Here is a 14,692-nt window from a genome sequence, read left to right as displayed (position 1 = left end):
AACCAACTTTTGGTCTGAAACTGCTGGCTTTGGTTCTGCAGAACCAACTTTTGGTCTGAAACTGCTGGCCTGAAACTGCTGGCTTTGGTTCTGCAGAACCATCTCTCGGTCTGAAACTGCTGGCCTGAAACAGCTGGCTTTGGTTCTGCAGAACCAACTTTCGGTCTGAAATGGCTGGCTTGAATCTAACCAGATTCTGCCATTAATGTATTTATATGCTGTTTAATAATGTTCCATGGTATACAGCTACTAGTATTGCAGTACTGTTAAAAACAGTACTTTTCCTTGTTTTATAAGAACAGAACCAACTTTCAGTCTGAAATTGCTGGCCTGAAACTGCCGTTTCATATATATAAATAAATAAAAAATAAATAAAAAAAATATTAAAAAAATATATATATATATGCAGAACCAACTTTCGGTCTGAAACTGCTGTTTTGAAGAAACAACTTCCAGTTTAAAGCTTCTGGCTTGAATTATAACCAGGCGGTCTGCTATGAATGTATTTATATGCTGTTTAATAATGTTGCATGGTAAACAGCTACTATTATTGCAGTACCCTAGCTGGCCTGAAGCCAGCGGTTTCAGGCCAGCAGTTTCAGGCCGAAAGTTGGTTCTGCAGAACCAAAGCCAGCTGTTTCAGGCCGAAAGTTGGTTCTGCAAAACCAAAGCCAGCTGTTTCAGGCCAGCAGAACCAACTTTCGTTCTGAATCTTCTGGCCTGAAACTGCTGTTTATGGTTCTGCAGAACCAACTTTCGGTCTGAAACTGCTGTTTTGCAGAATCAACTTCCGGTCTAAAACTGATGTTCTGCAGAACCAACTTTTGGTGTGAAACTGCTGTCACGTATGATTCTGAAGAAACAACTTTGTCTAAAACGGCTGGCTTGAATAATGACCAGGCTGTTATGAATGTATTTATATACTGTTTAGTCGTGTTGCATGGTATATAACTAGTATAACCAGTACCCTGCTGTTAAAAACAATACTGTTCCTTATTTTATTAATACAGAAGCAACTTCTGGTCTGAAACTGGTGTCTTTCATTTTTTTAACTTGGTAATTTTTGGTTTCATGGACTGTCCTTTTTTCTTTTTTTTATGCAGTTGGCAGACACTTTTATCCAAAGTGACTTACATTGCATTGCATCGTCCTATACATTTATACATAGGTATGTGTAATCCCGTGGGATCGAACCCACAACCTTGCGTTGTTAACGCAATGCTCTTACCATTGAGCTACAGGAAAGCTGTAGTTACCCTACTACAGCTATCCATAGATGGATAAAAATGGTGAGAGAATATTAAAAATCGTAATTTATGTTCCAAATATGAATAGAAGACTTTTGGAACAACAGTGGTAAGTAAATAATGAAAGTAAATTATCACTTTAAGTACCAAGCACCAAAATAATTAAACAGACATGTTTAGTATCCTTTTTAATTCAGTGTAAAAATTTCTTTCTTTTTTTCAAATTCAACAGATACATTTTCACAGCCATGCGGAAAACAGTTCGAAATGCTTGTAAACAAATTAACATAAAATTTGACCAACAAAAGCTTTCCCCCCACAGTTAAACTATATACATAAGCTATCAAACCCTATATCACAGCACACATCATCATCATTAGAAATAAAGCAAAGACCAAAGACAGACTCTATCAAAAAAAGTTACAAACCCATCACCCTCACCTCCTATGTACTATGAGGGTCAACGTTAGTTCTTTTTTTTTTTTTTTCATCGTTATAACAAAGGATTTCAGCTACTTGTATCCAAAATACAGATCTGAAGTTATAATTGCCAGCACTCCAACTTATAATTACAGACTTAAATCTCCTTTAGTAGACCTAATGAATGAGTTATCAAATATATATATATATATATATATAGCACCATGATGTGATTACTGAGGACAGAGGGAACGTCACAAAAACCCGTGTTAGTATCGAGACCAGAATAACACTGGCCTTATAAGATTCTCACATTGCTGCATGCACTGATAATCACTCTACTGGACAACATATTTTTCTTTATATCTTGTATTCTGCGTCTCTATTTTTGACTCAATAGCTTTACGTATGTGGAAAAACACAACACAGAGGATAAGGCATCAATTCTGCTGACGAGAGTGTTTACTTAAAGGTGAAGTTGTGCGTTTGGATTTAAATTGATTTGAGGGTAGCAGCTAAATTTGTCATATTTTATGACCTCAACAGTCATATTTTAATTGCAAAAACAATTGAAATTGTTGTGTTATAATAATTATTAAAAAAAGAAAATGTAATTTAGCTGACATGTGTGATCATTACCAGTGTGTACCTAAATCCTGATGCTGTGGATGGGGTTTATGAGGGGGGGAAATGACATTGGAAATAAATGTAACATTCATTATAAAAAAAAATAAAGAGAAAAAAATATAAGCATTGAAAAATGTATGAACATGACAACATTGATGTGGTTTGCTGTAGCTAATATAAAATGTGGCCAAAGTCCCAGTTTGACGTTTATGACAGTGCCTTACATTTGTAAAACTAAACATGCATACAACACAACAGCTACTGAAGAAACCCCCAAAAATTACAACAAAAAATAAAAATAAACCAATCCATAATGATTCAGTACAAACACCTGCTATAACCCATGAAGGAAGAAAAGTAAAATTACAAAAGCGAGAAAAGCAACAGCTGTTAAAAAAATACATTGGATCTTTATACAGTGAACCATAATTTAACATGGATCTAACTACAACATGTGGGTGACCATTTACAAAATGTAGTCAGCATTTGACGAATGCAAGCAAAGATGAACCAAAGAAAAACAATGACATGGTCACATTTTTCAGGAGCTTCAAATATTGGAAAAAAACAAAAACGGCGGTTTCGTAAGTCGAATCGGATGATCTTAGAAGCGTTTAGCCACAAACCTTCAAATAAAGCAGAAGTCAATGAGATACATTTCCTGAGAGTTCACCAACAACCTTACTGGTATTGAATAGAGCTTATAATTATACTAAGATAAACCACTATGCGAATGTATTTTATAGGATGTTATAAAGGTTATTTACACTCAGAATGATCTATAACAGGGAAAGCTCAAGTCTAGCTCTTAGAAAATTGTCACAGTTTTGCAATATATTGTAAGAACATTTCGTTTTAAGTCTATAGAATGTATCTAGCCTATATATTTATGAGCTGTAATTTTTGTTTTCAGAGTAAGACATCATAAAACAACACAGACATTATTGCACAACATTCTTTTCCATTTCCAGAACTCTGTCAATAACATGCTATGATACAAATATAAATGATGTGTAGACTTTTAAAGTGAAATAAGCCTTTTGAAAAAAGTCCAAGTGTAGATATTTGCCTTTTGCATAAAATATAATGAATATACCCTTTCAAATGGAGCATGAAAACTACCCTATTGCAACCCTAAGAACCACATGAATCCTCATCCTGTGTATTTCAAAATGTACACTTTCTGTTAGGAGGTAGTAAATATGTTTTTATTCTGGAATGAATGCTGTGAGTTAAGGAAAATGCATGGGATGTGATGCGCTTCCTTGCTGATGTACGAGCAGAGAGGCTGGTAAACAAACAAGCTGGTGCCGTATTGTTCAGAGACTCGCAAAAGTCTTCCAGAAGAATCCTCTGTTGTGCCGTCAACATCAAAGATGACATTAAGGTAGTGTTCAGGTAGCAGTGATTGCTTATGTTTTATTCTACGGCTCACAAAATACTTCGACCGCCCGTACAAAAATGGCTCTTGAGAATGAAATCAAAAACATAACCATAAACATTGGCGTCAAATGTAGAATAATAACTTCTTTTTTTGCATATCATAATCTTCACTTTGACTTGAGCACATCCCCCCTCTATAATTAAGTTAGCTAAATCACATAATACAATAAAGATGCAGGTTTTTACTATCGTTTTACAGGCCAATACACCTCTTTTTATCCCTGTAGTGCAAATTGTGAGTGTTTTCCATTAGTCTACTCTTCATACCAGTAAGGTTTGATTTCAATACCATCATCCCTCAATCCACTACTATATGTATACGTTTAAATATTTATATATGTGTGTTTAATATGAATGTCATACATATATGAATATACTGTCTCAATATAGATTTTTACTACTCTTACCAAATGCACACCCACCCAAAAACAAACGAAACAGCGCAAGAAACACACAAGGTACTGAAATCTTACCCTCCCAAAAAAACTTTTCTTTTTTTCACCAAAAGGGGAGAATAAGACAGAAAAAAAGGGAAGAAAACTTCAAGTACAATGAACACTGAGGAGAAAAAGTCCATTGGGCAAACTGTTTAAACAAAACATCAGGACAAACAACAGTATCCCCATTTCAAACTAAATCCACCATTTATACACAACCTTCTCTCTAGGATCAATGACTGAGAAGTCCTTTCTTCAAGCTTTTCAAACCTGAAAAGGAACAAAAAAACAAAAAGAGAGAGACCTGGTGTGAGGGAAAGTCACTGTGTCTTCTTCCAGGCCTCGTGTGCATCGCTCAGAGTGGGATTTTTCCAGTGCTTTTGGCAGTGAGGTGAGCCTCTGTGATGGCTGATGCTGCTCAGGGCTCCTGTCTGATGTAGTAACTGCCTGAGCCGTTGCTCTCCTGGTCTGAGATGCCCTGCGAGAAGGTGAACTCGTCGATCTCGGGAGTCTCTTCTTTTAACTGCAGCGAGGCCTCTGGAAAACAAAAACGAGACACAAGAAAAACAGTTCATAAAATGTAACACTAGTGGGAGAAGACAACTCAATGCAACACCAAAGATGGACAATTTGGCTGTGAAGGACACCTGGGGACTAGTACTCTACACTCAGATATAATGAAGAGGGTGGAAAGGAGAAGTAACACTACACTCAACTGCAATAACCAAACCTTTTAATGTTAACTTTTTCAATTTTAGTTGCCAGAATCAGAAGCATGTTGCAGCATTCACATGAGGAAATCAACCAGGCAGCGATACACAAGGTTTAGGTATTTTAGTAGGCTAATAAAAACTTACCTGCAATGTTTAAAGGGACAGATCACTCAAAAATTAAACTTACTCTCATGTCATCCCGTACAACTCTTTTTTTCCATGGAACACAAAAGGAGAATATTTACCTTCTAATAAAGGTGAAAGGAGACAGGTGCTGTCAAGCAGACTAAATTCTACTATTCACTTAAAATCCTCCCCAGTAGCTCTAAAAATTATTATAGCACCATTTGAGGACATTTGGCATAATTCACTTTTTATCACAAATGGCTTTAAAAGACTTAGAAAATGTAGAATATAGAAAATAGTTAAAGCCGGAACCAACTATAATTAAAGAATGGATAGAAATTATATATATACATATTATATGATGTGATGGAAAGACTTTCTTTTTCATTAAAGACATAAATCAAATAATTCTTATTTTAAATTGAAATAAAGTGGGCTGTATACATCAAACCCATACGATCAGACTACTATTGAACAGTAAACGGTCTGCAAAATAGTCCCTTTAAGAGAATTGGCTCCCCATGTTTTATTATTGATTGCTGTAAAAAAAATTACGGAAAAATTGATGGCATGCATATCTGGTGACAATTATGTAACCATATTAATATTAATGTTCTTAGTTGTTCGTCGTTGTATGTGCTTTTAAAGTTATATCGCCAATGTGCTTATCGCCACCTATTTGGTGGTAGTGCAGTAATTTTTCTATCTTTTCGTTTAATAATCTTTAAATCACTGTAAATAAGAACTATATCATTTGTTTGATAATTACATAATACAAAGAAAGACTGATTAAACTAAATACAGTCTGTGCTTGCAAAGATAACATGGGCTGTATACATTTATTTTGTTTCCACATTGCTTGAAAGGTAAGATATATCATATATCATTTAATTTATGTCTTTTATTATAGAAATAAATTATAGCATAGAAAACAGCCTGTTGCAAAAATAAAATAACGTCTGAATGCAGATCAACAATGTGTGAGATGAGATGTATTATAATATATATATATATATATATATATATATATATATATATATATATATTAATAAAATTAACATTACCTTGTTTTAATAGCGCTTTATATATCGATATGACTAATATATAAAATATTATGCGCAATCTGTCACGCCCACTGGAGCCTCATCAATAGAGCACGCATGCGTTGAACAGCTCTGAAGTAAACTAACCCTGGAGCTGTTTATCTTCAGAGTGTAAGTGTCTATGGCTACCAACTTACCCTGAAAGTTACCTCCGTTTTTGGAACCGAAAGTTGAGCGCTTGCTTACCCTTAAACATACCCACATAACCTGCTTTCTGAATACACCCCAAGTCCCATTTTATTGTTTTAAATGAAAAAAAGAAGGCAAGATAATCTTAAAAAATAAATAATAATAAAAATAATTCTCCTTTTGCATTCCATATAAATTCATACAACATGAGGGTGAGTCAAAAACAAATTTTACATTTTTGGTGAGCTATTTCTTTGAAATCCAAAAGCTATTAATACACACTGTTCTTAGGTAAATAAAACAATAAGTCAGGTGTGGGATGAAACTGACCACGCACACACTTCTTCTGAGTCAAACGTAAAACTACCCTTTTTTAATCATGCAACTGTTGTTAATGGTTTATGCGGCACATAATACGCAGACACCTGATGACGTGCAACTCTTCACGAAGGGCAACCTGAAAAGTTCTAGAGGAATGAGCTCAGTGGCGCCCTCTCCCTGAGTGATGGAGAATTGAGTTACCTGAGTTGAGAGAGCGATCATGCTCTACACCTGAGGTGGGAGGTCGCCCGGACCCAGAGAAGTGGGACAGGTAATGGGGCGGAGTCTGCTCTTCATCACCCGAGAAGCTCCTCCTCCTCAGAGGCCCACCCAAACCGATCGGCCTCCTCCCAACTGGAATCTTCCTCTCTAAACACCAAGCCAGACTGTGGTTACCGAAGTTACTGGGTTAGTGTTACCCAGGCTACCGAGCTCAACTCCACAACACTGCAGGCCATCCTCCAGTTGAGCCCAAATTTCGACTCAGATCTGATTCTGAAACTTAATTTGATTTCTACAAGACAGAAGGGTGATTGTGAAACTGAAACCCTGAGAAAAGGCAATGTGGAACCCAACATCATGACTGCAAACCTGACCTCTCCTAAACATTTGCTCAGATTCTCTCACCCCGAGGGAGTGTGCCACTGATGGCTACAGTTGTCTGTAATTATCCATGACCCCACTGAATCATGACAACTGCCACTGACTGTTAAGCAAAACCAGACCAGACCCAAGCCAGAGAAAAACCAGTGAAAACATCTCCAGGACCAATTTTGCACCCAAAATCAGTGTTCGGTGAGAGGAGAGAGAGAAGATGGAAAGATTGAAGGAGATTGTACTCACTTTTCTTTTGTCCTTTATACTGTGCGGTCTTTTTTTTCTGTTTTGAGACATTTGGCGGTGCTTCTCTTGTGGCTGAGGACGAAAGGGACAAGCTGTTATTCTATGCAGCCAATCATTAAAACATCATAAAATCATTAATACATTTAAATTCAGAGCAAATAAAAATCTGCTGTTTGATTATTTTTTGTCTATGTATAAAGAAAATGCAGGCACAGCATAAAGCTATAAAAAGTGCTCATTCAGAAAGTGTCATATGATTTTATATTTAGCATTTATAAAATACCAAATATGATTATATTGTGATTATTATATCATATTATATAACACATGGTTGTTATAATTAAAATGATTAGCCTATTCTTATTTATTACTTGCATAGTACACAAGTCAAGTGACTAATGTTATCCTTTATGTGCTCTGTTAAATGACACTTGATTGGTTGTATCTGTTAAATAGTAGGGCTGTAATCTCCTAGTCGATTAGTCGATTGTTGGTCGATACGTTCTGGCTCGACCAAAATTCTGATTGGTCGATTTTTTGGCGCGTTCATTTCATTAGTTTTGACGCGTTCATTTCATCCGTTTTCCCGCGTTCGTTTCATCAGTTTTGCGCGTTCATTTCATCAGGTGGAAAGCACTAATTGCTAATGGGGGTGTTTTCAGAGCACCCCTGTTTCACAGGTAACAGTCTGTCTTCAGAACACCCCCCTTGTTTTCACTTCTTTTGGATTAGCCCAACCCACCGGAGAAGAGAGACAGATAGAAGAAAGTAGGCTACTAGAAGGTTTGCTGAATATTATTTATTTAATTGTGAGAGCGTTTAATTCATAGTCAGTCCTCTTCTACCATGTCAACAAAGACATCGGCAGTGTAGCAGCATTTTTTTTTTTTTATAGAAAACGGGAAATTTATGATTGTAGCCTAATGCGCTGTGCCACTGTTTGTATTAGTTTTGAGCCTATGCTTTATTTTCAGTTATGCACTTTATTTCGTTTTTGCTCTTGATCTGGTTTGTTTAATAAATATTATGTTTTTATTAAAATGGACGTGCCTTTTGTGTTTAAGAGTAAAGCTTTAAGTTAATAGTCTATTCGTGTCTCAGCCGCGAAGCCGCGCTCCTGTGTTCAGCCTCACTCTGCGAGCTGCTTCGAGCTGTCAGTTATTATAATACATATGATAAAAACAATTGTCTAAATTATGCTGCATATTCCTCAAAAGTTCTTGTGATGATATCACTAGTTGACAACAGTACTATTTTCGGAAATCATAGGCTATGACTATGATATTGCGCAGGTGCATGTGATGCAACGCTGTCAGAGCCGACAGATCGAGTGTCAGACTCATTTCAGTGCAAAATAATTAGGTCAAAAACGATTTAATATACTGCAAATAGCCTACTATTTTTTATGTTTATTTATAATTCATTTAGGCGGACAACAAGGCTACCAAGTACTGCGCACAGTGCGCAGCTAATTAATTTAACGGTTTTTTTTTCCTAACGTCATTTTTAGTCGATTTTTAGTCGAAAATTTCAGGACTTTAGTCGACCAAGATTTCCTTTGGTTGATTACAGCCCTATTAAATAGACAGACATTTTTTTTGGAAATGCAGTAATTATTAGTAATCGCAACAGTAATTATTACATACAACTCTGACATGTAAATGTTGGCCACCATTATGTTTCAAAGTTCACATCAGGTGAAGGTGAAAGTTCCTGAATACTGAGTAGACAATGCTGTTATACAGACGTCATACATGGGTCATTTGCATCTACAATATAGTGTAAATCTAGGGGTCAGAGAAGGAGTAGAAAATGGCTGTGTAAAACTAAAGGAAAAAAATATTAAGAAAATTTAAAAAGGCAATTTAAAAAGACAAGTGTAGAGGGAAAGGTTCTATATATATATAATATATATATATATATATATATATATATATATATATATAAAAAAACACTATTAATATGAAAATAGAGTGTTGCTAAGAAACCATTTGAACTTTCTACAATCAGAATCTTCTGTAGTGGTCACTCACTCTGTGCTGCGGGCGGCTGCAGCTGATAGCCAGTCAGTTGGCACCAGCCTACAGGGTAGAGATCTGGAGACTCACAGTCCACCCACTGATCGTACTCATCCTCCCAGCCGTCAAAATGAATGCGCAGGAGTCTGTGTACGATCCTGGTCACTGTGGCGACACATACCAGACGTGGCTCCATCAGGTCCACTGCTTCCACCTTCATCCCTGGACGGAAGCCGTGATTTGGTACATCCTGAGGGAAAGAGAGCAGACGATTCAATGGCATACACCACACTGCATAATTCAAGACAAAACACAATGCATAATTTGAAACAAACAAAATGTTTATCTCTGTCTATGCTTGTTGAAAACTTACTTTATTAAAGAGCTTCACAGGGGCTGCAATTGAACTTGTTTCTCTGAGGTAGTCAAACCATTTAAAAGGGAGTTTGGTGTACCCTGTGGAGCAGTTTCAGATTCATTTAGTGAGGATGTCACATAAGATCACGCTGCAGAAAGAGAGAGGAAACACACCTCTTGGTGGTGTGAGCTCAATGTTGTTGATTTCACAGAAGCCGACTGGGAAGATGGAGGGAGAGGTTGAGTGGTAGCAGAACCAGTCTGACCCATCAGCAGCCTCTGAACCATCAATCCCGATCATTAGGTACCCGTCTGCCAACACCTAAGAGAAGGTTACATGATCAGTTAAAAGTACCTGCATTTCATAATTTCCATTTTATTTATTTTTATATCTACCAATGACACCAACTCTGAATTACAAATTAAAAATCACTATTTCATACATTTTGAATGTACTTGGACAAAAAAAAAAAAATATCTCATAACACTGCAGTTGTACAACTCAACATCTAAGTCAATCAGACAAAATGACAGAACTTTACCTTTCTTACAGTAGCAACACATATAGCAGAGAGATTTAGAGGGTCTATTGCCTCCAACTTCATTCCGTCTTTAAACCACTCCCCACTCTGATCCACATCCCTAACCTGTGGGTGTAAAAGATGACACGCATGAGCAGGTATAGAAGCAGGCACCTGCCAACAAACTGGAATAAAAATGTACCTTTAGAAACAACTGCGAAGGAGCATCCATCTGACCCTCCATTTTCTTCATCACCTCTGCAGAAGGCAACATTAGAGACATTTAGATCCGTAAGCCACAACAAGGTCATCAAATGTTATGTTTGCTGAATCAACTTTGACCAGTTCTAAAAGCATTCAGACTCCCACACTGACCAGATCTTTTGAAACGATGTCCAATGCTTCGTGACCAGCCAATGGAGTGGATGAGTGGGCTGAACATGTGACACCAGAAGTCGTCAGTGCCGTCCTGGCTCTCTTCATACACCAGACGCAGACGCCCGCCAATCACCTGTTCCACCAAGGCCACGCGAGTCCGACACAGGTGGGTTTTATCCACAACTTCCACACGCATCAGTTTCTTAAACGCGTACTGCATGTTCTCGTGAACCTTCAAGTTAAACATTTAAACAAACAGTTTAAATGAGACTTGTGCACTACCGTTCAAAAGTTGGGGTTCGTAAGATTTTTTTAAAATGTTTTTGAAAGAAGTCTCTTATGCTCACCAAGGCTGCATTATTTTGATAAAAAATACAGTAAAAACAGTACTTTAGCGAAATACGGTTACAATTTAAAATAACTGCTTTCTTTTTAATACATTTTAAAATGTAATTTTAAATATGATGGTAAAGCTGAATTTTCAGCATCATTACTCCAGTCATGTTCCTTCAGAAATCATTCTATTATGCGGATTTGCTGCTCAAGAAACATTTCTTATTATCATCAATGTTAAAAACAGTTGTGCTGTCTAATATTTTTGTAGAAACCGTGATACAATTTTACTTTCAATTGAAAATTCAAAAGAACAGAATTTATTTGAAACAGAAATCTTTTGTAACACTATAAATGTCTTTGTCGCTTTTTGATCAATTTAATGCGTCCTTTTTTCAAAACAAGAAATTGTAAAGAAGATTCACTATATACCTGCCTGTGTCCAAATAAAACTAATTATGGGTGCTACTTGCAAAAAGGCAAACAATAGAAGAAATAAAAAACTTTTTTTCACAAAGATGACAAAAAGTAGATATGCTCTACATTTGACTTATCTCAAGTCTGCTTCTTTTATTACAGTAAGATAGTCTGACACCGTTACCCCATGTTAATCCGTTTTGTGAGGAACTATTTCCTGGTGTATTTTCTCATCATAGCAGGAAGATCTTGCTCTACAGGTTTTTCCAGAGTCTCTCTACTGAAGTACTGCTTTATGGTCACTGCTGGGATACAGCATCTTACCTTTGTGGCAAAATCCGGCGGAAGAGTTTTGGCTCCAGTGAGACGTTTCACAAGAAACGGTTTCCAGTTAGAATACTTATGCTGGATGGCTATGAAGTTGAAAATATATTTAAAATTTATAATTACTCCTATTCAGCAATGGCAAGTTCACACTATTTTAACAGCAAAAAAACCTGCTAATTACGTAGTTTTGAATAGCTTAATGTTTTACATACATTTAGGAGGAACCAGTGGCTTTCCACTAGAGGCACACCATCCAACAGGGTGGACTTCTGGGATACACAGATTACACCAGAAGTCTCTGCTTGAGTCATTATCAAAACCCTCATAGCGCAGAAGAGCTTTAAAACCTGAGAAGTTTAGAAAATAAATCAGTTAATTTCAATACATCAAACATTCTTAAAAGCAAAAAGAACTTGGCAGTTGTTAAACTACAACATTACCTGCCAGTTTGACAATCCCTGCTACCCAGTAAACTTTTGTGGAGAGGTTTGTGTCAGAATTGAGGACCTCCACCCTCACCCCATCAGCTATGTCACCCCAGCACAAGCCCATGGGCACCTGGAGAGTTATCAAGTCACATGAAGAGTATTCATAAAACATACATACAAGCCAAAATTATAAGAAAAACAATTATGATAATAATTGCCTGTACTCACATGTTTGAAACAGCTGACTGGTGCCCCAACTAGATTATTGCTACAAATGTACCGGCCCCAGTCAAAGCCTTCAACAGGAACCACTTCATGAGAAAAACAGCAAAAAGAACAAAGTTGTGGTTAAATATAATGATTGTGATTTTTTTAAATCAGTTAGGCAGACAATTACACAATGGAAACTTTCAACTTAGTCAAGTAGCCATTCACCTGATTTTGATTTAGCTTGGTTCTGTTGATTTGCTTGATACTGTGCGTAAGCTGCCAACTTTGCCATCAATGGCTGTTTCTGTAAGACTTTTGCCTTTTTTGTTGGTGGTTTACCCTTGATAGGACACAAGAACAATAAATACAATATGCTCAAAGCTATGGAAATAGAAAAAAGAAAAGAAAAAAACTACAGGTAGTCTTTTGATTTGAAGTGCTTCTTAAGTCCATGAGTAGTTACCTGAAGTCTTGCCAGTATACTGGCCTTTTTAGAATTGGAGGAATAGCTTCTGGAGCAGGATACACTGCAGAATCTCTTTGTTTTAGAGTAGAAAGCATCTCGTACACCAACCATACCACACATCTCACAGGTTGCTGCATTAAAAACAAGTCATAATTCATATAATATATTCACACTATTTAACATATCCTGCACGAATGATTTTTGTTAGTTAGCGGGTAACATTTTTCATTAGAAGTTATATTGTAACCATGGTTAAATTATAACAAGGAGTGAATGTGAAATATATACTATGTTCTTTTTATTTCCAGGTTTAAATGAAAAATAATGTATATTACTATATGGACATGACTAACCCATTCCAGCTTTTCCATCAGGATAGGTGTAGACCTGGCCATTGTTTTTGATGATAGGCAGGCTAGCGGGGATGCTGGGGACTTCATCCTCACTGTCCTCTGAGCTGGAGCTGCTACTGCTGTCTTCACTGCAACTGTCATATCCGTCAAACATCCCGAACGAATCTCTTCTTTTCCGCTCTGAGCGGGGAGTGTGCTCAGCCTACACGTGACAAGGTGAGAAGAGGGGAAAATGTGGAGAAAATAGAGAAGAGCAATAGTCAAATTAAAGAAAGGGCAAAGAAAGACAAGGATTAAAGCTCACTTATACAGCCATAATAGTTAAATAAATAATTACCTTTGACATAATACAGCGTGATTAAAATTACAGTCAGTGATAACCATAATCTTTATACTAGTTCATCAACGCTTTAATGAGCAGGGAATTAGGAAGCAGAGCAAATCACATTAATAAAATTGAAGGTTCTCAGGGGTCACCAAAAAGCAAATACCATGTACAAAGGGGCAATATCATCAGCACCCAATATCCCCACAGGGCATTTCAAGAAAGGAGATAGCTAGAGCAAAATACTCTCATTTCATATTTTCAATGATATTCACTAGGCTATATTTCCATGGTTTACTTTTTTTTTATCAACATTGAACTGCTAGACTGGAGCATCAGACAAGGATTTGTCCAAACCACTGTGACCTGAATTCAAAAAGCACAATTTCACAGACCACTTCTGCATCTAAAAGCATGCCATTTCAATTAGCTAAAATACCATTTCACCAAAATCTATACATTTAATATCCACATAACCCACCTTTAAGGCAAAATGCAAGTAATTTCAGAAGCCAACACAACACAAACATACACATATGCTGTGCCTCAAAACCTACACAAACAGAACGTTTCATGGAAACGACCTCAACGCGTTTATGATCCCCATAAATACTGTCTACTAACTATGTTTTGATTCACGACCATAAACACAATCATGGGCCTGCGGGAAAATTTCAGCTGCACAAAACACACACATAATCAGTTGTTTTTGCACCATTTAGTGAGACAGCTGGTTTGAATGGACGGTTACATAGCATATAAAGTATTACGAGTGATTTGAATGAGGTAAATGCTGTAGTTTGTGTGACTAGCAGGATCTGTTTCTGACAACCAAAACAAAGAGGACGGCTAACACTGTTAGCCGCTAACTGCGCTAAATCAAGGAAGCGGGCTCAAACAAACTCTTTCTTACCATATCCCTTGGGTTTTCCATTAGCCCTTCATACACGTCGGTATCTTATGTTCGGTGTGGTATGGTCCGAGAGCCCCCCGGAGGGGAAGGGCCTGGCTTGAAATTATTTACTCTGAAGCAAAAAATAACTCCAGTTGATTATCAACAATTGTCATGTTCGAGTGCGCATGCGCGTGGATCTACAATGATTGGCATGGATATTAGCCAATAGCGGTTAACCTGTACGCCACTTTTACA

The 14,692-nt window shown here is 36.9% G+C and overlaps 1 protein-coding gene across 2 annotated transcripts; it reads right to left on the bottom strand.

The window, feature by feature from the left end:
- Positions 1 to 1,420: 1,420 nt before the first annotated feature.
- On the bottom strand, positions 1,421 to 14,638 carry mbtd1 (mbt domain containing 1). 2 transcript variants are annotated; one of them, XM_079595128.1, is made up of 17 exons: positions 14,456 to 14,638; positions 13,218 to 13,419; positions 12,862 to 12,995; positions 12,624 to 12,738; positions 12,417 to 12,499; positions 12,201 to 12,318; positions 11,973 to 12,107; positions 11,758 to 11,846; positions 10,681 to 10,915; positions 10,508 to 10,563; positions 10,327 to 10,431; positions 9,959 to 10,106; positions 9,801 to 9,883; positions 9,443 to 9,677; positions 7,410 to 7,481; positions 6,768 to 6,935; positions 1,421 to 4,711 (listed from the first exon to the last, which is right to left on the bottom strand). In XM_079595128.1, exons 1-17 carry the CDS (start codon positions 14,474 to 14,476, stop codon positions 4,593 to 4,595), a joined length of 2,118 nt encoding a protein of 705 aa, XP_079451254.1. In that variant the 5' UTR covers positions 14,477 to 14,638; the 3' UTR covers positions 1,421 to 4,592. The 2 variants fall into 2 exon arrangements, with proteins under 2 accessions (XP_079451254.1, XP_079451255.1); XM_079595129.1 differs by lacking the exon at positions 6,768 to 6,935.
- Between the last annotated feature and the right edge of the window lie 54 nt (positions 14,639 to 14,692).

The sequence above is a fragment of the Phoxinus phoxinus genome, assembly GCF_949152265.1.
Source record: "Phoxinus phoxinus genome assembly, chromosome: 21".
NCBI lineage: Eukaryota > Metazoa > Chordata > Actinopteri > Cypriniformes > Leuciscidae > Phoxinus > Phoxinus phoxinus.
Note: the sequence above shows the minus strand (reverse complement) of the source record. Positions and strands in the feature narration are given on the sequence as shown.

Excerpts from the sequence above, each read along its gene's own strand:
- mbtd1 (XM_079595128.1), bottom strand. The coding sequence starts at position 14,476 with ATGGAAAACCCAAGGGATATG. Across the intron at positions 6,936-7,409 it reads GTATAAAGGACAAAAGAAAA|AGAGGAAGATTCCAGTTGGG; the intron begins GTGAGTACAATC and ends CTTGGTGTTTAG. Across the intron at positions 4,712-6,767 it reads TGATCGCTCTCTCAACTCAG|AGGCCTCGCTGCAGTTAAAA; the intron begins GTAACTCAATTC and ends TTTGTTTTCCAG.